The 23,976-nt window shown below is 39.9% G+C and overlaps 2 protein-coding genes across 2 annotated transcripts; both read left to right on the forward strand.

The window, feature by feature from the left end:
* Nucleotides 1-5,800: 5,800 nt before the first annotated feature.
* Nucleotides 5,801-6,640, forward strand: LOC121391211 (ectoderm-neural cortex protein 1-like). The gene has a single exon (XM_041522912.1). It carries the CDS (start codon nucleotides 5,801-5,803, stop codon nucleotides 6,638-6,640), a length of 840 nt encoding a protein of 279 aa, XP_041378846.1.
* Nucleotides 6,641-12,896: 6,256 nt separating this feature from the next.
* LOC121391212 (kelch-like protein 6) lies at nucleotides 12,897-16,230 on the forward strand. The gene is made up of 2 exons (XM_041522913.1): nucleotides 12,897-12,950; nucleotides 14,444-16,230. Exon 2 carries the CDS (start codon nucleotides 14,454-14,456, stop codon nucleotides 16,080-16,082), a length of 1,629 nt encoding a protein of 542 aa, XP_041378847.1. The 5' UTR covers nucleotides 12,897-12,950; nucleotides 14,444-14,453; the 3' UTR covers nucleotides 16,083-16,230.
* The last annotated feature ends 7,746 nt before the right edge of the window (nucleotides 16,231-23,976 follow it).

Here is a 23,976-nt window from a genome sequence, read left to right on the forward strand (position 1 = left end):
ACGTCATTCTTCTCTTTGAATGTCCTCCCCCCCCCCCCCCCCCCCCCCCCCCCCCCCTCAGCGTCGTGGGGTAGACGATGAAGTCGTTCTGGAAGCTTGTCACGGTACATGCTCTTAAATTTGTTTCGCCTGTGGCGATTTTAATTGTGTTAGAGGGCCGTGTGCAGTTTATTGCCCGTAGCCCAGGTGGGCAACTTGTTACGTAATACTTCGCACGATCGGACATTCCAATATGCACTTAGTCCAGCTGCGGAGGCCATGTGGCGAGTAGTTACATAATACCTCTGCGAGTGCGGTTTTTACAACCGTGATGGCGACGACAGGCGTCAGTAAGTCTGACGATCAGAGAGAAATATACCGACTCTAGAGATGTAGAATATGAGATGATAGGGGGAGGTACCGCCTTGTACCCCCAGGCCAATTCTGATTTTGGAATAAATAGCTAGGATTTAGAGATATCTGGGAGAACGAATTAGGAAGCTTCCTGGGAACGTTAGTCCGTTTGGACTTTGGTAAATATCATTTCTGCTCTGTGTATAACCTTGATGTGATTGATGTGACTTTAAATATTTTAATACTGTATTATACCAATATTCTATAGACAGTGTCTTCGGTCATCTGACGAAGTAAATCGTAGACTTTTTGTTCTAACATTATACGAGTATTTGGTAATATAAAGCTTAGCCAGTCATCCTAGCCGACCTAGGTAAACTGTAGGTTATTGTCTTTATTGTGATAAGTATTAATTCTGTGTCACAAGGTTACTGAATGAGTAGTTAGGGTTAATTAAAAATTAACCCGTTAGGAATAGAGCTGTAATTCCTTTATTAATTAAGTTCCCCAAGAAGCGTTCTAAATTATCACACGTTACTGAACGAGTAGTAAGGGTTAATTAAAAATTAACCAGTTAGGAATGGTGTTGTAATTCCTTTATTAATTAACTTCTCCTGGAAGCGTTTCTCAATTATCACACGTGTGGGTGTGGTGTAACGGTGAAGTGATTCCCATATTGTGTAACTAGACACTTAGAGATTAACTAATTAAGTGATCAGTTCTGGGTTGTCATTATTGCTGTTATTAATTTACTACTACGGCTGTACATTTGTCAGCGTAGATTAATACAGATTCCAAAGTGTATTGTGTTTTTGTTGTGTTTCTAGAGAACTAACGTGCTATAATAATATATACTTTATATAAGATCGTATCTCTGATCATACCTAGAGACGAGCCATACTAGGGTTTAACAGCCTGTTACAGAGAGATCTAATAGATATACAAGTAGGAGAGACATTTTGATAATCGTGTTTTATTCAGTTGCGGGAATTATAGAATCCCCGTGACAAAGCTCGTTGTAAGATGTATCGTATAAGGGTCTCGTGTAATGTTTATAAAGTATGTGTCATCATATATGATATGGGGGGGGGGGGGGGGGGGGGAGGTTGATACGCGGTCGGTCTGGGATCGATACACGTCAGTGGAGGCATTAGGATATTTCTCGCTCTAGCCAGTGCACCACGAATGGTACATCAAAAGCCGTGGTATGTGCTATCCTGTCTACGGGATGGTGCATATAAAATATCCGTTGCTGCTAATCGAAAAGAGTAGCCAATGAAGTGGAGACATTGAATTTCCTCCCTCAATATATGTGTGGTCCTTAACCATATGTCCGACGCCATACAACCGCAAATAAAATGTGTTGAGTGTGTTGTTAAATAACCTATTTCCTATGCTTTCCTTTCATATATTAAGGGTCTCGCGTGCAATGTTTATAAAGTGTGTGTCGTCATATAAGATGTTACACCGTGTATATATTAAGGTTCTCACGTATACTGTTTATGAAGTGTGTGTCATCATACTTGATGCTACCACGTGTTACACCGTGTATATATTAAGGGTCTCGCGTGCAATGTTTATAAAGTGTGTCGTTATATATGATGTTACCATGTGTTACACCGTATATATTTCTGAGTCTGAGCTAAAATACACTAGTCTCTGTATACACTCAGTAGTGTTATCGTTCTTGTACATACTCTTGCAATCCACTAACAATTAATTAACAGAACGCCTAGTCAACCAAGATCACTGGTGTGTACCCAGGACGAAGAAAGGACCTCACAGATATTGAGAGGAAACCCGCTGTCGCCACTTTATAGGCTACTCTTTTCGATTAGCAGCAAGGGATCTGTTATGCACTGTCCCGCAGACAGGATAGTACATACCACGGCCTTTGTTACACCAGTCATTTCTCACAAGCCACTAACAATTAACCATTATCAGAGAGTCTATTCAACCGAGATCACCGCTGCGTCGGTGAGCCCAATGGGCTATTTCTCGTTCCAGCAAGTGTAACACGACTATTGTATCAAAGGTCGTGGTACGTGCTACCCTTTATATGGAAAAGTCCATATAAAATATCCCTTGCTACTAATAGAAAAAGTACACACGCCAGTGTGTAGCGATTAAGCCATCTGACGTAAGGCTGATAGGTATTGGGTTCGCATCCCGGTACCGGCTGCCACCCAAAGTGTGTTTGTGTGTGTATTTCGTCTTTCTCCCTACCACCATCACTCTGTCTTTCCCTATCACACTTTCCATCATCATCATCATCATCTCTCTCTCTCTCTCTCTCTCTCTCTCTCTCTCTCTCTCCCTCTCTCTCTCTCTCTCTCTCTCTCTCTCTCTCTCTCTCTCTCTCTCTCTCTCTCTCTCTCTCTCTCTCTCTCTCTCTCTCTCTCTCTGGTGGGGCGGGACGTAGCCCATTGATAAAGTGCTCGCTTGATGCGCGGTCAGTCTTGGATCGATCCCCGTCAGTGGGCCCATTTAGGCTATTTCAGGTTCCAGCCAGTGCTCCACGACTGGCATATCAAAGGCTGTGGTATGTACTAGCCTGTCTATGGGATGGTGCATATAAAAGATCCCTTGCTGCTAATCGAAAAGAATAGTCCATGAAGTGGTGACAGCGGTTTTCCTCTCTCAATATCTGTGTGTCCTTAACCATATGTCGACGCCATATAACCGTAAATAAAATGTGTTGAGTGCGTCTTTATATAAAACATTTCTATCCTCTCTCTCCTTCGCCAAAATGGCTTACCAAGTTTTATACTTTACTGTGTATGTAGCGGGTGTTGCAACTTCTGTAGGGACTTGGAGCAACTTGCAGAATGGTACATACACTATTCGCGATATCATTGAATCAACCTTTTGATTACAATTTTCACAGATGAGAAGACAAATTAAACTCGGGTCACATATGTGGGGAAGGAAAGAAATGTTTCATTTAACGACGCACTCAACACATTTTATTTACGGTTATATGGCGTCAGACATATGGTTAAGGACCACACAGATACTGAAGGAGGAAACCCGCTGTCGCCACTTCATGGGCTACTTTTTTTTTTTTTTTTTTTAAGGAGCGCTTTACGACTGGGCTTCGTACAGCCCTACAAATGTGTGGAAATATACGATCAGATATCCTACATCGAGTACATGACAATCGTACGACATGTAAAATCGGTATTACACGGTGCGTGTTTGTAGCGATACAACACGCTACTGAAATATATAATCAGATATCCTATATCGAGTACATGACAATCGTACGACATGTAAAACCGGTATCACACGGTGAGTGTTTGTATCGATACAACACGATACTGAAATATACGATCAGATATCCTATATCGAGTACATGACAATCGTACGACATGTAAAACCGGTATCACACGGTGCGTGTTTGTAGCGATACAACACGATACTGAAATATACGATCAGATATCCTATATCGAGTACATGACAATCGTACGACATGTAAAACCGGTATCACACGGTGCGTGTTTGTAGCGATACAACACGATACTGAAATATACGATCAGATATTCTATATTGAGTACAAGACAATCGTACGACATGTAAAACCGGTATCACACGGTGCGTGTTTGTAGCGATACAACACGATACTGAAATATACGATCAGATATCCTATATCGAGTACACGACAATCGTACTACATGTAAAACCGGTATCACACGGTGCGTGTTTGTAGCGATACAACAGGATACTGAAATATACGATCAGATATCCTATATCGAGTACATGACAATCCTACGACATGTAAAACCGATATCACACGGTGCGTGTTTGTATCGATACAACACGATACTGAAATATACGATCAGATATTCTATATCGAGTACATGACAATCGTACGACATGTAAAACCGATATCACACGGTGCGTGTTTGTAGCGATACAACACGATACTGAAATATACGATCAGATATCCTATATCGAGTCGTATCATCAAATATACACCGTGTGAGGCTGGCTTAAAATGTGCACCCGGAAAATCGCACGCATGCTCAGATCGCCTTTGACAAATAGGACAATCTTGTTTCATACGCTTAACAAAATTATTATGCATTTAAGTTATGCTATAACGTCCCCTACCCCCACCCACAGAAACAACTATGAATATAGTCACCATTACCTTTTTTTTAAGAGAAGCATTACTATATGATATTAAAAAAAAATTATATATTTTTTTTTTCTTGTTGTTTTCTCTTTGTTAAGTAGTTCCCTGACGTCATTAATTTAGCGGGGGGGGGGGGGGACGACGTATGTCAGTGGTACAGCACACGCCTGATGCGCAATCTATCTAGGATCGAGTCCCGTCGGTGGGCTCATTGGGCTATTTATCGTTCCAGCCAGTTCTCCACAACTGGTGTTACACAGGCCGTGGTATGTACTATCCTGTCTGTGGGATGGTGCATATAAAAGATGCCTTGCTGCGAACCGAAAAGAGTAGCCCATTTATTCATATTGTCATTACTGGTATACCTGATTGCAAACGAATTACTACGCATTTTTATCAGGATTACAACTAATATTGTAGAATGATGAAAATACATAGTGAAATCGTTTCAGGGCAGTTGATTTTTTCCGAATATTTCTATTGGTTTTTTCCCCCACAAATTTGATGATTTGCTAAGGATATATTTACCTATACATGTAAAAGCCTAACTGGTGGTGATAGCACTGTTCAAATGCTTCTGTTACTAAAACAAACACATGTATAAGCTTATTATCATTTAGTACACAATTTTATTATTTTTAACAACTTGTCTTCATTGTTTTTGTGTCGGTTTACCCTACTTCGCATAGGACGTTCTCTTTACACCAAATTTGCAAATCGTTTTCACTATGTGGTTCTTCGGGAATGCCCTACACGTGATATAAATTAAATAAGACGTCAAACGTGAATACTCTAAACGTAGCTATTTTTTCTTCTGATTTATGGACTATTGTCATAATTCAGTTATTTTTAAAAACATTAATAATAAGTGGGATATGGTGGTTATGTAGATGGTTAAATGACGTTACTGACAGACGTGAACGTGTAGTAACGTACATTGTTTTTGCATCGCTCGGGAACTGCCCCTAAGTCATATTGTAAAATAAAACCAGTTTTTACTGTGTATGACAGAAGTTTGTTGATAATATATCACGGGAAATCAACTGAATGGATTTAAGAGTGTAATATGCTATATTTTTAGTATAGTACCAGTACATGTATTATTGTAGGCTTATGTATCTGCTGGCAAAATGAATTCAGATTTTACCATTTAAATTAGGTGCATTACTACAACACTTCTTCTGTTTCAGATCGGAAGTTGTGGAATAATGGATCGTACTAAAAGCAACATTCTCCAAAACATCCACAAAGGTCAAAGGTACGTTCAATGACCTTCACATTGTCTGTGATAATGGGACAACGAGCGCAAACCGTTTGGTCCTTGCCGCGATGTCATCTTACTTCCGGGCAATGTTAACATCAGACATGACAGAGAGTCGGACGGGCATCTTAAATCTGCCCACTGTCACAGTGTCGGTGTTCCAGGATATTCTCAAGATGTCTTTGTGTCCAGTGGATCTTGTAAACGAAGATAACTGCGTCAAAATATTAGACGCATGCGAAATGATGCAGTTTGATGATGTCAAAGATCTGTGTCATCGTTATCTTAAGGAAAGTCTAGTGATCAACGCCGACAATTGTCTACATTGGTGGAGACTTCTGAATCGCTACAATGTTCTTGATTTGTCCAACAGAGCAGTCTCTTATCTGACAGAAAACTTGACCGACTTTGTTGAAACAGAAAATATTGTTCATTTGTCAAAAACTGAACTCTTAGAAACCTTGTCCAAAGATGATTTGAAATGCAAAGAAGATGTAATTATGAAAAGTGTCATGAAGTGGATTGAAAGAAATAACCCGGATGTAAATGATGTAACACGTATATTTGATATGATCAGAATTGATCTTGTTGATGCAAAGTTCCTCAATGCCAATGTGGTATTTTCTAAATTAATTTCAGAAAATAACTCTGTTCAGCAAATGATAAAAGATGTGACACTTTCAAAACTTTGTACACGGTCTACCAGCAGATTTGATAGTGGGCGTGGAAATGTTTTTGTGTTACACTACAAAAAAACGTCACTTCTGTCTTGTTTTACATCAGATGGGACATGGGAAGATGCTCCACCTGCTCCAGTAGATCCTGGATATTGGTATTCAGCAGCAAGTCTAAATAACAAGATCTACATCACTGGTGGTGGCAGTAGAAGAAAATCTGCTGGACAATGATGGAAATGTGATGCACGTCCTGGTCACTGACAGTGATGGTGAAATCAAGATTGAAGTCAAGTCAACAGCAAAATGGAGATCATTTGAATATAAGTTTGGCGTATCATGGCAGAACGGAAGCTTGCTGTCCTTCAATGGCTGCAACACTAACTGTGAAATTATAAAATACAACATGGCTGAAGGGAAAGCGGACAATATTACTTTTATGAAATCAACGAGAACCGGTTATGTGCATGGTGTTCTGCCAGTGTCTCATGAAGCATAATAGATTTTGGGTTGAGTTTATTCTGGGATATAGCATTGTTTGTGTATCTGACTGATGAAGTGGGTCTCTTCCTATTAGGATCTCAGGCTTTAAATTCTGCAGTTTGATGAATTTGGTCACAAAACCTGTAAAGAAACTAAAATTTGATTTAACAAAAACAAAACAAAAAACCCACGCAAAATGCACCAAAATTAAAAACGCCTTACATAAATGTATTCAATTGTTTCTCAAATTATCTTTTTGATCAATTAATTAAATATATTCGCTGAAATCAATTTTAATTTGTATATTTGGCGATTTTGATAACAAAGGCTAAAGATGGGGTCGGGCACAACTTCACCTATTTTGGTGGGTGACTAGACTATGACTACGAAGCTATAAACCGGGGGATAAGGTTTTATTTTATTTGGCTAGTTCTAGGTGTTTAAAGCTGCAAAAGACAAAGATAACAACACCTTTAATAAACTTGACCTGGCGTGCGTCTTCACAATAAACGTACATCGTGAAAAACGTCTTGTCATTGTGAAGACGACAATAACGGAAAGGTATTTCCCTTTGTTGGATTGGATCCACCTCGAAGAGAAAAAGAAGAAAAACAATCGTACTGTACGGAGAACTTTCGTTTAAGAGTGACTCTTTGCAACACAGTGCGCTTTGTGCATTCACACAGGTGTCAATTCAGTGTTTTACTTATGTGTATAATCAAATAATTAATGTGTGTAATCAAATAATGTGTTTCTGGTTGTGTGTTTAACATATTCACGAAGTTTTTGTTTCTGTGAGGAATGTTTTTCTTGTTGGTGTATGTTCCACTTTTTAATTTTAAAATTAACAGTAACAATAAACATTATGGTTTGTATGGAAGGGGAGTGAGCGATGTGATAAGGCGTGTCACTAGTACGGATCACAATAAAGTAAAGTTTTGTTTAACGACACCACTAGAGCACATTTATATATTAATTATCGGCTATTGGATGTCAAACATTTGGTAATTAATGCAGTGAGGGATCTTTTATATGCATTTTCCCACAGACAGGAAAGAACATACCACGGCCTTTGACCAGTTCTGGTACACTGGTTGGAACGAGAAAAAACCCCTAATCATTTGAATGGATCCACTGAGGTGGTTCGATCCTGCGGCGCAAGGACCTCGAGCGAGTTCTTAACCGTCTGAGCTAAATCCCGCCACTGATCACAATAGGGTGATCAGCTCTAAATGGTTAAATATTAAAAATTGGCAATAATGAAATAAATCGTGGACAATTATACCCACTCGCACTAGTTTTTATATGTTTGTGTTTGTGTGTGTGCGTGTTTGTGTGTACACGTGTGTGTGTGTGTGTGTGTGTGTGTGTGTGTGTGTGTGTGTGTGTGTGTATGTGTCTGTGTGTGTTAACTATTTAAGCTACTGGTATTTGAGCATAAAAGTAAGATTTATTTAAATTACGTTTTTTAATTTTTTTATTATTCAAACCATCCGCTGATATTATAAGTAAACTGTAAGTACAAACGCTGTCTATATCTTTTAAAGCTAGTTTTGGTGTTTGAATTTAAACTATGAGAGACTAGAATACAGCATTTGTGGCTGTTCGACACCTTTACGGTCTCTATTTCTCGTTCCAGCCAGGGCACCACGACTGGTTTACCAAAGGCCGTGGTACATACTACCCTGTCTGTGGGATGGTGCATATAAAAGATCCCTTGCTGCTAATTGAAAAGAGTAGCCAAAGAAGTGGCGACAGCGAATTTCCTCTCTCATTATCTGTGTGGTCCTTTACCATATGTTTGACGTCATTAAATAAAACATGTATTTCTTTCCCTAACGGTCCATTAGCCTCACAGATCGTAGCCCATTGGTAAGGCGCTCGCTTGATGCGCGGTCTCGCTCTAGCCAGTGCATTATGACTGGTACATCAAAGGCCGTTGTATGTGCTATCCTGTCTACGTGGTGGTGCATATAATGGAGTGTGGTGGTTATGAAGATGGTTGAATAAAGTACATTTTAGAGTCAAATCAAATTATTTTTGTTCAGGTAATTATTTGTTAGACCATTAAATAGGTCAGTGGTCTGTGACAATGTGTCTTTAAGGGTCTCACGTGCAATCTTTATAAAGCGTGTTTCATCATATATCATGTTACCATGTGTTACCTCGTGTATAAATTCTGAATATGTTTCTCTAGACAGCTAAAATAAACTAGTCTCTGTATACACTCAATATTGTTATCTGTCTTGTACATACTCTCACTAGCCACTAACAATTAACCATTCACAGAGAGTCGAGTCAACTGAGATCACTGCTGTGTAACCAGCAACGGAGGAAGGACCCTACAGATATTGAGCGAGGAAACACGCTGTCGACACTTCATTGGCTACTCTTTTTTATTAGCAGCAAGGGATCTTCTATATGCACCATCCCACAGACAGGATAGTACGTACCACGGCCTTTGTTACACCAGTTGTGGAGCACTGGATGGAACAAGAAATAGCCCAATGAGCCCACCGACGGGAGTCGATCCTAGATCGATAGTGTTTCAGTTGAGCGCTGTACCACTGAGTTACATCTCGTACACGTGTACGTGGACTGCGTGCCTGAACCTCAAGTAGATATAAGCACGAAAGTCGGTTGTAATTAAATGAAATAAGTGTTTTCTCGCTGTACCACTGAGCTACATCCCATACACGTGTACGTGGACTGCGTGCCTGAACCTTAAGTAGATATAAGCACGAAAGTCAGTTGTAATTAAGTGAAATAAGTGTTTTCTCGCTGTACCACTGAGCTACATCTCGTACAGTGGTACGTGGACTGCGTGCCTGAACCTTAAGTAGATATAAGGACGAAAGTCAGTTGTAATTAAGTGAAATAAGTGTTTTCTCGCTGTACCACTGAGCTACATCTCGTACACGTGTACGTGGACTGTGTGCCTGAACCTTAAGTAGATATAAGCACGAAAGTCAGTTGTAATTAAGTGAAATAAGTGTTTTCTCGCTATATATCGACAATGTTTTAAAGTATGTATGATGTATCGTCGCTGACCCAATGAGCTATTTCTCGTTCCAGCTAGTGCACCACGACTGTTGTATCAAACTCTATAGTATGTGCTATCCTGTGTGAGATAGTCCAAATATATTAACCGTTTTATAAAGTGTGAAGGAAGGAAGGAAATGTTTTATTTAACGACGCACTCAACACATTTCATCTACGGTTATTTCTCGTCGGAGATATGGTTAAGGACCACACAGATATTGAGAGAGGACACTGGCTGTCGCCACTTCATGGCTACTCTTTTTGATTAGCAGCAAGGGGTCTTTTATATGCACCATCCCACATACAGGATAGCACATACCACAGCCTTTGGTGTTCCAGTCGTGGTGCACTGGCTGGAGCGAGAAATAGCCCAATGGACCCACATACCTTGTGTGTTTAGGTGCGCTTGTGCGATCGCGCTCGTACAGTGCACGTAATTTCAATCTGGCAAGTATGAAAAAGAACGCTCGTTACACTTGACAAACAGCGCACGTAAAATAATGTTGTATATTGATTGCCACTATTTACCGAGTTTAGCTGATAGAGAGATCCGTTTAATATTACCACTTGCACCACTCAGACGTGGACCACTCACACGTGCACCACTCAGATGTGCACCACTCACACGTGCACCACTCAGATGTGCACAACTCACATCTACACCACTCAGATGCGCACCACTCACATGTGCACCACTCAGATGTGCACCACTCATACTTGCACCACTCAGACGTACACCATTCACACTTGCACCACTCACATGTACATCACTCACACCTGCACCAGTCACATATACACCACTCAGACGTTCACCACTCACACCTACACCACTCAGATGTGCACCACTCACACGTGCACCACTCAGATGTGCACAACTCACACCTACACCACTCAGATGTGCACCACTCACACGTGCACCACTCAGATGTGCACCATTCACACTTGCACCACTCACATGTACACCACTCACACCTGCACCATTCACATGTGCACCATTCACACGTACACCACTCAGACGTGCACCATTCACAGTTGCACCACTCACACGTACACCACTCAGACGTGCGCCACTCGCATCATAAAACAACCTCCCAATATAACAAAGCACCCACTGAATACAACATAAAAAAAGCTAAATGTTCATAGTCTTTTCATAAGCTCATAAGTTACAATGTTCTATTTCTCATTCAGAAACTAGTGTTCTCTTCACATATTGAAGTTTGCATGAATAAATGTACATTTTCATCACAGACTATGGGCAACCTAGCAAGACACCTCAGCACCCACTAGGCCCCAGGAACGAGCTACTCTAGGCATACTAAATTCAAAAACATATGTAGCTCTATCTTTATCTTTCGACGGACCGTTCAAAAAGGAAGGAAATATTTTATTTAACGACGCACTCAACACATTTTATTTACGGTTATATGGCGTCAGACATATGGTTAAGGACCACGCATATATTGACAACGGAAATCTGTTGGGCTACACTTTTCGATTAGCAGCAAGGGATCTTTTATATGCACAATCCCACAGACAGGGTAGTACATACCACGACCTTTGATGTACCAGTCGTGGTGCACTGGCTGGAACGAAAAATAGCCGAATGGGTCCACTGACGGGGATCCATCCCAAACCGACTGCACATCAAGCTAGTGATTTACCACTGGGCTACATCTCGCCCTCGCCCTCCCCCGTTCAAAAAGTGCGCCTAATTTCCACCATAGAATGCACATTTTTTTCCCTTTGACGTTAATCCTTTGGGACATTTCAAAATTCCTTAGCACCAAATTTGCCACCCTCTGCCTACTACTGACACTGGTCGGGCTGCTGGTCGTCTCTTGCATCTGCCAGCGCAGGCGGTCCACACACACACACACACCAACCCACCCTACCCCATTTCCTGTCCTGGACAGAGGAGCCGGTCGAGGCCGGCACCTGTTCCCATGACAGGCGTGCACTACAACAGATAGCTCTGAATGTGCACGTTAAACACTCTGACCTGACCTGACCTGATCACAAACTACATGTATATTGTTAGTTCTCCAAAACATTCTATTTCGGAATTCCACATTTGCCGATTGCACACCACTTCCGAATGACATTAGCACTGGATTGCACACCACTTCCGAATTACATTAGCACCGGAATGCACATCCCTCTGGATTGCACACCACTTCCGAATTACATTAGCACCGGATTGCACATCTCTCTGTATTGCACAACACTTCCGAATTACATTAGCACCGGATTGCACATCCCTCTGTATTGCACACCATTTCCGAATTACATTAGCACCGGATTGCACATCCCTCTGTATTGCACACCACTTCCGAATTACATTAGCACCGGATTGCACACTATCACAGGATTGCATCTCCTCTGGATTACACACTATCACAGGATTGCATCTCCTCTGGATTACACGATATCACAGGATTGCACCTCCTCTGGATTACACACTATCACAGGATTGAACCTCCTCTGGATTACACACTATCACAGGATTGAACCTCCTCTGGATTACACACTATCACAGGATTGCATCTCCCTCTGGATTAAACACTATCACAGGATTGCATCTCCCTCTGGATTTCACACCACTTTGGATTATCAACTATGCCTGGACTCTATATCACCATTTCCGTTCCCCTCAGGATTCAAAACCGCCTTTGAACTTCTTACGTATTACCCAACACAACTAGATTAAACCCGGATAAAACGGCAAGGTGAAACACTGTGACATAATAAAACTTGATGTACCTGCCAGTGCATCACGACCTTCGAGCCTGGCTATATGGGTTTACAGTAGGCCGAGTTCCCTTATAACTGTCGAAATGTCCGTCTTGCTCGTTGACGGCAGATAACTCGAGCAAGTGTACAGCTAAACTGGAGTTGTCTCGCTTGGACCACAGTGGTCTGAAACGTGCTCTTCCAGGAAAAGGACACACGTCACATAAAACTACAAGGAAGTAATTCACACGTAGGCCGGACATTTTGAAGCTGGACGAATTCGAAGGTATGTTCACTTTTATTTCAAACTAATCATGCCATCAGTTGTCCAGTCTGTTTCTTGTGTTCTGTCGCTTCGTTCTGCTAGCGATTAATTCGTTGATTTTATATATAACTTACCAGTTCATGTCAAATAACTGGAGGTCAAACCACGGGGTGCAGTACACGTATTGATTTCCCAGTAGTCGTAATGATGTCGCACAGTAGTTATTTCAAAATCTGAAACGTGAGCTGCATACAACAGGCTTGTATAGAGGGGTGGTTTTGTGGATCGACCCACCCCCATCCTTTAATTATTAAATATATTTTTCGTGGAAGCATGACTCAATGTTTCAAACTCCCATATTATAGAAACTTGACACGCCACAGCAGGACACAATATTTCACGCGAACCCTATATTTCACACGAACCGTCGTTCTGTTCGCGTGTCGGTTACGCAAAATTAAATTTACGCGAACCGCAAATCGGTTACGTCGTGATCTTTTGACGTTCAGAAATTAAAACTTGCAGACTTCACGATTACAGGACGTTTATTCATGCAGACATACTACTAGTATTTCTACAAATGTTTTAGACTGATTTTGAGATACTTGATGCGCGGAAACCAGTAGACAACGGTATATTGCAAGGGTTGTGACTTGCGACCAAAGGCTCAGTATAGAGTCGAGCCAAAAGTTTTAACGAAATGTGCACGGACCGCTAAGGCGCCTAAATTATCTGGAGCTATTCTATTGCGTTTGGTGGCACTAATACGCTTCCGTACTAAAGGAATATATGTAGACATACTATTGGATTGCTTATAATTCTACAAAGGTTGAAAATGGTTTTACCGTAAACAAAAATGCAAAAATGTCACAAAAGCTGAAAAATACTAACATCGAATAATGAGCTTTAAATAACAAATATTTGGAACGTCACTGTAGTATAGAAGTACCATCGATAAAGTGAAAGTTGCATCGCCACTGCAAAATATCAGTGTCAAATTGTGGTCTTTCTTTTTATGTTATTATAAGATTTATTTTTATTAATCTAATCATGCACCAATGAGTAGCCTGTTTTATAGTTCAGAGGAACTGGACATTTGTTGTTTGAGTTTTTGGTGGGGTTTTTTTAATCTGCTGTATACTAAATTTTACATATCAGTGACAAATGGTATTTGTTATTTATAAAAGAAAATTATTAGTCTAATCATGCACCAGGGAATGGGCATTTTTCCTCCAAATGTATCTATTTTGTTTCAGTACTGGGCTAATATTTAGTCCTTTTACAATAGTGTTAAGTCATATTGTAACATAAAACCAGTTTATACTGTGTATGACAGACGTTTGTTGATAATATATCACGGGAAATTAATTGAATGGATTTAAGAATGTAATATGCTATATTTTTAGTATAGTACCAGTACATGTATAATTTTTGTCTGATATATTTGCAGCAAAATTAATTCGCATTTTAACATTACAATTAGGTGCATTACTACAATACTTGTTCTGTTTCAGATCTGAAATAATGGATTGTACTAAAAACAGCATTCTCCAAAACATCCACGATGAGATGGTCAAAGGTACGTTCAATGACCTTGACATTGTCTGTGAGAATGGGACAACGAGTGCAAACCGGTTGGTCCTGGCCGCGATGTCATCTTACTTCCGGGCAATGTTAACATCAGACATGACAGAGAGTCGGACGGGCGTCTTAAATCTGCCCACGGTCTCGGTGTCGGTGTTCAAGGATATTCTCAAGATGTCTTTGTGTTCAGTGGACCTTGTAAACGAAGACAACTGCGTCAAAATGTTAGACGCAGGCGAAATGATGCAGCTTGATAACGTCAAAGATCTGTGTCATCGTTACCTTAAGGAAGGTCTCGTGCTCAATATAGATAACTGTCTACACTGGTGGAGACTTATGGACCGCTACAATGTTCCTGATTTGTCCAGCAGAGCAGTCTCTTATCTGACAGAAAACTTGACCGACTTTGTTGAAACAGAAAATATTGGTCATCTGTCAAAGACAGAACTTTTAGAAATATTGTCCAAAGATGACTTGAAATGTAAAGAAGACGTCATTATGAAAGGTGTCATGATGTGGCTTGAAAGAAATAACCCGGATGCAGACGATGTAACACGTATATTTGAAATGATCAGGATTGATCTTGTTGATCCACATTTTCTCACTGAAAATGTAGTTTTTTCCAAATTGATTTCAGCAAACAACTTTCTTCAGCAAATGATCAAGACTGTATTGCATTCACAACTTACGAGAGCAAGTTCTAAAAGTAGATTTCATAACAGACGTGTTGATGTTAATGCACGTGTAGATGTTTTCGTTTTACATAGGAACAACACGTCACTTCTGTCTTGCTTTACATCAGAAGGGACATGGGAAGACGTTCCACCTGCTCCAGTAAACCCTGGATATTGCTATTCAGCAGCAAGTCTAGGTAACAAGATCTACATCACTGGTGGTAACAGTAGAAGAAAATGTACACTCGTCTACGACGTCTGTAGAAAAGAGTGGAAAACAGGTCCAGAGCTCGAGGAACAACGTCATTGGCACTGCATGGCCACAGCTAATTCTAAAGTGTATGCAATTGGTGGGGAAAACAGCAACACGATTGAAGAGATAAGCGAGAGTGACACACGCTGGCAGGTTGTTGGAGATTTGAAACAGAACAGAGAGTTTGCATTCGCTGCTACAGTTGGACACAACATTCTGGTGATGGGTGGACGGAGTAGAGAAAGTGGATCAGATGATATCCAGTGTTTCAATACAGCGACTCACTGTGTGTCTAACCTCAGCTCACGTTTACCATACAGCTCGAAGTGTCTGAGAGGTTCGGTTCACCTCCCTGATGTATATCTGCTGGACTATGATGGAAATGTGATGCACGTCCAGGTCACTGACAGTGAGGGGGAAATCAAGATACAAGTCAAGTCAACAGTGAAATGGCGATCATTTCAACATTGGTTTGGCGTATCATGGCAAAACGGAAGCTTGTTGTCCTTTAGTTGCTGGGACACTAACTGTGAAATTAGAAAATACAACCTGGCTGAAGGGAAAGAGGACAATGTTACCTTTCTAATATCAACGAGAAGTGGTAATGTGTATGGTGTTCTGCCAGTGTCTCATAGAGCATAACAGATTTTGGGTTGAGTTTATTCTGAGGCATAACATTGTTTGTGTATTTAATCTGACTGATCAAGTGGGTCTCTTCCTATTAGGATCTCAGGCTTTAAATTCTGCGTAAAACATTACTAGCAGTTTGATGAATTTGGTCACAAATCATGTAGAGAAACTGAAATTTTAGTTAACCCCCTCCCCCCAAAAAAACAATAAAAATAAAATAAAAATAAAAAATAAAAATAAAACTCCTTAAAGAAATGTATTCAATTGTTTCTCGAATTATCTTTTTGAGCATTAATGGAATATATTCGCTGAAATCGATTTTAATTCGTATTTTTTGCGATTTTCTTAACAAAGGCTAAAAATAGGGTTGGGCACCACTTCACCTATTTTTGTATGCGACTGGATTATGGCTAATTAGCTATAAACTGGGGGGGGGGGGGGGGGGGGCAAGATTTTATTTTGTTTGGTTAGTTCTAGGTGTTTAAATCTACTGTTATAAGAATGTTTACTAGTTGAAAACACAAACATAACAACACTTTTAATAAATTCGAAATGTTGCGTGTCTTCACAATAAAGGTTTATCATTAAAAACGTTCTTGTTATTTCCAAGACAATGTTAACACACAGGTGTCTTGTCAATCAATTCCCTTGATTGGATTGTGTCCATCTCAAATATAAAACGAAGAAACACAACAACACTGTACGGAGAACATTCCTTTAAGAGTGTAAATTCAGTGTTTGTCGTATGTGTATAATCAAATAATGATGTACATAATCATTTAATATATTTGTGTTGAGTGTGTAAGATATTGACTGAATGATTATTTCTATGAAAGATTTTCATGTGACTGTATTTTCCCCTTTTTGTTTTAAAATTAACAGTTTTAATGAAAATTATGTTTTGCATGGACGTGGATCACGTGATGTGATAGATCGTGTCGGTTAAATATTAAAAATAGTCCACTGTGAAATATTAAAAATAGTCCACTGTGAAATATTAAAAATAGTCCACTGTGAAATATTAAAAATAGTCCACTGTGAAATATTAAAAATAGTCCACTATGAAATAATTCCTAGAGAATTATAATCGGCCGCCCCCCATTTTTATATTGACAAAATACAGTAAAAACAACAACAACAACAACAACAACAAACAAACAAACAAACTGCAACAACATTGACAATAGCAGCAACAACAACAACAAAAAGTCAATAATTTTAATAGAGATATTTATCAATGTGCAGAATTTCGAATGCCTTGAAAAATAATTTAAAAACGATAATTTCACCACCTCCTCGAGTTTGGAAAATAAAACAAGAATAATCATGTAGCATTTATTTTATTATGTTCTCAGTGATCAATTGTATATTGTTTCCATTGTAGCTTACTGTAAGAGAACAACTGGTTGCATTGTGTAGACAGCCAGGATACGTTTGTAGATCTAGACACAATAGTTATGTCAGTCTCTACATTGTGTAGACAACCAGGATACGTTGGTAAATCTAGACACAATAGTTATGTCTATCTCTACATTGTGTAGACAGCCAGGATACGTTGGTAGATCCAGACACAAGAGTTATGTCAGTCTCTACATTGTGTAGACAGCCAGGATACCTTGGTAGATCCAGACACAAGAGTTATGTCAGTCTCTACATTGTGTAGACAGCCAGGATACGTTGGTAGATCCAGACACAAGAGTTATGTCAGTCTCTACATTGTGTAGACAGCCAGGATACGTTGGTAGATCCAGACACATGAGTTATTTCAGTCTCTACATTGTGTAGACAGCCAGGATACATTGGCAGATCTAGACACAAGAGTCATGCCAGTCTCTATATTGTGAAGACAACCAGGATACATTGGTAGATCTAGACACAAGAGTCATGTCAGTATCTACATTGTGCAGACAGGCAGAATTCTTTGATATATCTAGACACAAGAGTTATGTCAGTCTCTACATTGTGTAGACAGCCAAGATACTCTGGTAGATCTAGATAAATGAGATATGTCAGTCTCTACATTGTATAGACTCCAGGATACGTTGGTAGATCTAGACACAAGAGTTATGTCAGTCTCTACATTGTGTAGACAGCCAGGATACGTTGGTAGATCCAGACACATGAGTTATTTCAGTCTCTACATTGTGTAGACAGCCAGGATACATTGGCAGATCTAGACACAAGAGTCATGCCAGTCTCTATATTGTGAAGACAACCAGGATACATTGGTAGATCTAGACACAAGAGTCATGTCAGTATCTACATTGTGCAGACAGGCAGAATTCTTTGATATATCTAGACACAAGAGTTATGTCAGTCTCTACATTGTGTAGACAGCCAAGATACTCTGGTAGATCTAGATAAATGAGATATGTCAGTCTCTACATTGTATAGACTCCAGGATACGTTGGTAGATCTAGACACAAGAGTTATGTCAGTCTCTACATTGTGTAGACAGCCAGGATACGTTGGTAGATCCAGACACATGAGTTATATCAGTCTCTACATTGTGTAGACAGCCAGGATACGTTGGTAGATCCAGACACAAGAGTCATGTCAGTCTCTACATTGTGCAGACAACCAGGATACATTGGTAGATCTAGACACAAGAGTCATGTCAGTATCTACATTGTGCAGACAGCCATAATTCTTTGATAGATCTAGACACAAGATTTATGTCAGTCTCTACATTGTGTAGACAGCCAGGATTCTTTGATATATCTAGACACAAGAGTTATGTCAGTCTCTACATTGTGTAGACAACCAAGATACTCTGGTAGATCTAGATAAATGAGATATGTCAGTCTCTACATTGTATAGACTCCAGGATACGTTGGTAGATCTAGACACAAGAGTTATGTCAGTCTCTACATTGTGTAGACAGCCAGGATACGTTGGTAGATCTAGACACAAGAGTTATATCAGTCTCTACATTGTGTAGACAACCAGGATATGTTGGTAGATCTAGACACAAGAGTTATGTCAGTCTCTACATTTTGTAGACAGCCAGGATACGCTGGTAGATCTAGAGAAATAAGATATGTCAGTCTCTACATTGTATAGACTCCAGGATATGTTGGTAGATCTAGACACAAGAGTTATGTCAGTCTCTACATTGTGTAGACAGCCAGGATACGTTGGTAGATCTAGACACAAGAGTTATGTCAGTCTCTACATTGTGTAGACAGCCAGGATACGTTGGTAGATCTAGACACAAGAGTTATGTCAGTCACTACATTGTGTAAACAGCCAGGATACGTTGGCAGATCTAGACACGTGAGTTATGTCAGACCCTACATTCATTTAATAGTGTTAATTGTCTGTGTGCGTCCGTCCCTGCGTGCGTTTTGTTTAAAGTACTTGTCTTAGAGAAGAAAGGGAAGATTGATTTAAATTCCTTCTCGTTTTTTACTACAAACCATGTGGTGACATATGCGTACAAGACCGTCTTAGACGGGGCAAAAATGATAAGGATATTCTGGAACAATGTGGGGCAATTCCATGAAAAGGTCAACCTCCTACTCAATTTATGAATATTGGTTTAAACTTCAATAGTTCGTAGTGTTTAAAAACTATGACATTGAGGTTTAATCATCTATAAAGCTTTTACAAATATATATATTTCATTGTTAAGTTTTTGAATGAAAACATAGTGTACCCAGAAGGATGATAAAAGTCACTAAACAGGGACCAACCATTCAACTTTCATTTGTCAAGTAAAAGCAATATTCTTATTGTTATGTTTATGTTTTAATTAAGCAGGTATGCATGAAATATTATAAATAACATTTCTCACACTTTGGTCATGTTTGGGGTGTACAGGTCTTCCTTACATTACCTTATTAGCTTTTCTCATTTCTATTTACTTTTTGACTATTAAATATTTTAATCTTTCAGTGTGTACGTCCGTCACAATGGATTTTCTCTGTGATAACCTGATACCTTTTTACCATGCATTTTATCGTTCTACACCCAAAAGAAGTCCATGGAAAAATGCGTGGTGATTCGTCTGCCTCCCTATATTGCTGTTTGGTAGTAATGCTTATATAAATCAACGCTGCTATCCAGATTCAGGCATTTTTGTTTAATTCAGGCAAAAACAATCCTACTATACTACAGAAATGGGATGCATTAAGCCTCTGTCCGTTGAGATTATAAGTCAACTGAAAGTCAAACGTCATTCACCGCTTTTTTAGCTCTGTTGTATGATACAGTATCAAAGGCTACGGTATGTGCTATCCTGTGTGGGATAGTCCAAATAAAAGATGCCTTGCTATTAATAAAAATTAAATAATACAGGACTCGGTTGTGTAGTGATTAAGCCATCGAACTTCAGGCTGGTTTTTGCACCACCAGAAACTCCATATTCATAAACCTGTATGTCTATCTGCCTTGTTCTCAAAGCGGACATTTGCTTCAGCGGGGGGAGGGGGGTTTCCGCCCCCCCCCCCCCCCCCCCCCAGATACGCTCCTGAAATGGCCATCGTTTTGCTCAAGGCAGATTGCGTTGTCAGGATAAACATCGGTGTTTGCTCTCGAGGTTTTATTTATCTCGATGAACTAGGCCAAAGAGTGTACCACCATTGTAAAACCCGTTTATCTACACACTCCTCGTGACACGGTAGGTCACGTTCACACTGACAGTTAATGATAATTTTATTTCAGGTGAGAGAGAAACAGAAAACGGCTATAAATATACACGTCGTCACCGAATAGAACACCGGCCTAGGCGGTACTTTGGTTAAGCCGTCGGATATACGGCTGGTAGGTGCATGGTTCGCAGCCGGGTACCGGATCCAACCAACTAACTAACGACTCCGTGGGTAGGTAGGTGTAAGACCACTACACATTCTTTTCTCCCACTAACCACTAACCACTAACCACTAACAACTAACAACTAACCACTAACAACTAACAACTAACCACTAACCACTAACCACTAACCACTAACAACTAACCACTAACAACTAACAACTAACCACTAACCACTAACCACTAACCACTAACAACTAACAACTAACCACTAACCACTAACAACTAACAACTAACCACTAACCACTAACCACTAACAACTAACCACTAACCACTAACAACTAACAACTGACCACTGACCACTGACCACTGACAACTGACCACTGACCACTGACCACTGACAACTAACCACTAACCACTAACCACTAACCACTAACCACTAACAACTAACCAACTAACCACTAACCACTAACCACTAACCACTAACCACTAACCACTAACAACTAACCACTAACCACTAACCACTAACAACTAACCACTAACCACTAACCACTAACAACTAACCACTAACCACTAACAACTAACCACTAACCACTAACCACTAACCACTAACCACTAACCACTAACAACTAACAACTAACCACTAACCACTAACCACTAACCACTAACAACTAACCACTAACCACTAACAACTAACCACTAACCACTAACCACTAACAACTAACCACTAACCACTAACCACTAACCACTAACCACTAACCACTAACAACTAACAACTAACCACTAACCACTAACCACTAACCACTAACCACTAACCACTAACCACTAACAACTAACAACTAACCACTAACAACTAACAACTAACCACTAACAACTAACCACTAACAACTAACAACTAACCACTAACCACTAACCACTAACCACTAACCACTAACAACTAACAACTAACCACTAACCACTAACCACTAACAACTAACCACTAACAACTAACAACTAACCACTAACCACTAACCACTAACAACTAACCACTAACCACTAACAACTAACCACTAACAACTAACAACTAACCACTAACCACTAACAACTAACCACTAACAACTAACAACTAACCACTAATCACTAACAACTAACCACTAACAACTAACCCACTGTCCTGGACAGACAGCTCAGATAGCCGAGGTGTGTGCCTATAACAGCGTGCTTGAACCTTAATTGGATATAGGAACAAAAGTAAGTTAATAGAAGTAGTAGTAGCGAATAGAAGATAGTGTTTCACGTCAATCGTATCATGTGCCATGTCGTGTGAAGGTTCTGTTTAACCTAATCAGTTGCTACTGCTGATAATGTTAACATTTAAAAATAAGAATAGTGTTATATAAGTGGGGGATCAAAACATACAGGTAATACGCCAATAAGACCTGGAATACAATGGATAGTCGTGATAGAGGGTCACGTGACACTTAAGATATTTAAATAATGATTTTTTTAGAAGTTCTTACCGGCTCCAACCCAGAGCGAGTTTTGACGACTCAATGGGTAGGTGTAAGACCACTACACACTCTTTTCTCTCACTAACCACTAACAACTAACCACTAACCCACTGTCCTAGACAGACAGCTCAGTTAGCTGAGGTATGCGCTCATAACAGCGTGTTTGAACCTTAATTGGATATAAGAACGAAAGCAAGTTAACAGAAGTAGTAGTAGCGAATAGAACATACTGCTTCACGTCAATCGTATCACGTGGCATGTCGTGTGAAGGTTCTGTTTGACCTAATCAGTTGCCATTGCTGATAATGTTAACATTTTACAATAGGAAAAGAAAGAAAGAAAGAAATATTTTATTTAATGACAGTAGTAGGGGGGCCTGTTGGGCGCCATGATTGACCTACTTTCCCGTGATCACGTGACCTTGGTAGGAAACAATGGCCTTTGTGTAGGAAACAATGGCCTTTGTATAGGTTGGTGCAGGTGTCTGACCTTGGTAGGAAACAATGGTCTTTGTGTAGGAAACAATGACACAGTGGCTTTTGTATAGGAAACAATGGCCTTGGTATAGGTGGGTGCAGGTGTATGGCCTCGGTAGGAAACAATGGCCTTTGTGTAGGAGACAATGGCACAATGGCCTTTGTATAGGAGACAATGGCACAATGGCCTTTGTGTAGGAGACAATGGCACAATGGCCTTTGCATAGGAAACAATGGCCATGGAGGAAACAATGGCCTTTGTGTAGGAGACAATGACCTTGGTGCAGGTGTGCGATCATGGTGTATTCAATTCAATGTATTGCATGTTACCAAACAAACTGGTGTCGGCAAACAAATAAAAGCAAAGAAACAACAACAATTAATAATAACAATATGTACAGGCCAAGTGTAAGTCTGACGTTGGTTTTGGCTTCATTGTATAACGTCTATTGTGTTGTTGTATTTTTGTATTCACAGTGGACATAGACGTGAATGTTTTTTCACAGTGTTTTATTCTAGACACCCAAAATAATAGCCGTTAAAATATGTCTCGTGGGGAAGGACTGTAGCTGTTTGCTGACTGTTGGTCTAAAGTGAGGCTTTCATGTCGCCAGACAAAGTGCGTGTGTGATGATTTTCATTCATTTGTATTTCTTTAGCACATTGTCGACGTTTTCTTTGTTGTCGTCATTCAGCCATTCATTCATTCGCTTTATAATAGAGGAGTACTTTATCAGACCTCTTCATCAGTCCTCATACAAAGGCATTTTATTACGCCTCTCCGAGTGTTTATGAAACCAGGTGAACTGCAAAAGTCATACCGACGCGTGCCCGTCTCAAGTAGCAGAATAAATTTGTTAATGTATGCACACTGACCGTCAAAGTTCGTGTGTGTTTAGCGACATCACTAGAGGACATTGATTTATGAATCATCGGTTATTGGATGAAAAACATAATTTTGACAGTTTTAGAGAGGAAACCCGCTAAATTTTTTCCATGAGTAGCAAGGGATCTTTTATATACACAATCTCATACCCCTTATGGGGCCAGTATTTCATAATTAAATACAAACTTTTTGTGCGTGCGTGCGTGTGTGTGTGTGTGTGCGTGCGTCTGTCTTCATAGCCCATTCCTATGAAAAAAGAACGCGTGACTGCAACTCAACGCATCAACCTAATCTATGCTCTT

This window comes from Gigantopelta aegis, unplaced genomic scaffold (genome assembly GCF_016097555.1).
Source record: "Gigantopelta aegis isolate Gae_Host unplaced genomic scaffold, Gae_host_genome ctg1951_pilon_pilon:::debris, whole genome shotgun sequence".
NCBI classification, from domain to species: domain Eukaryota; kingdom Metazoa; phylum Mollusca; class Gastropoda; order Neomphalida; family Peltospiridae; genus Gigantopelta; species Gigantopelta aegis.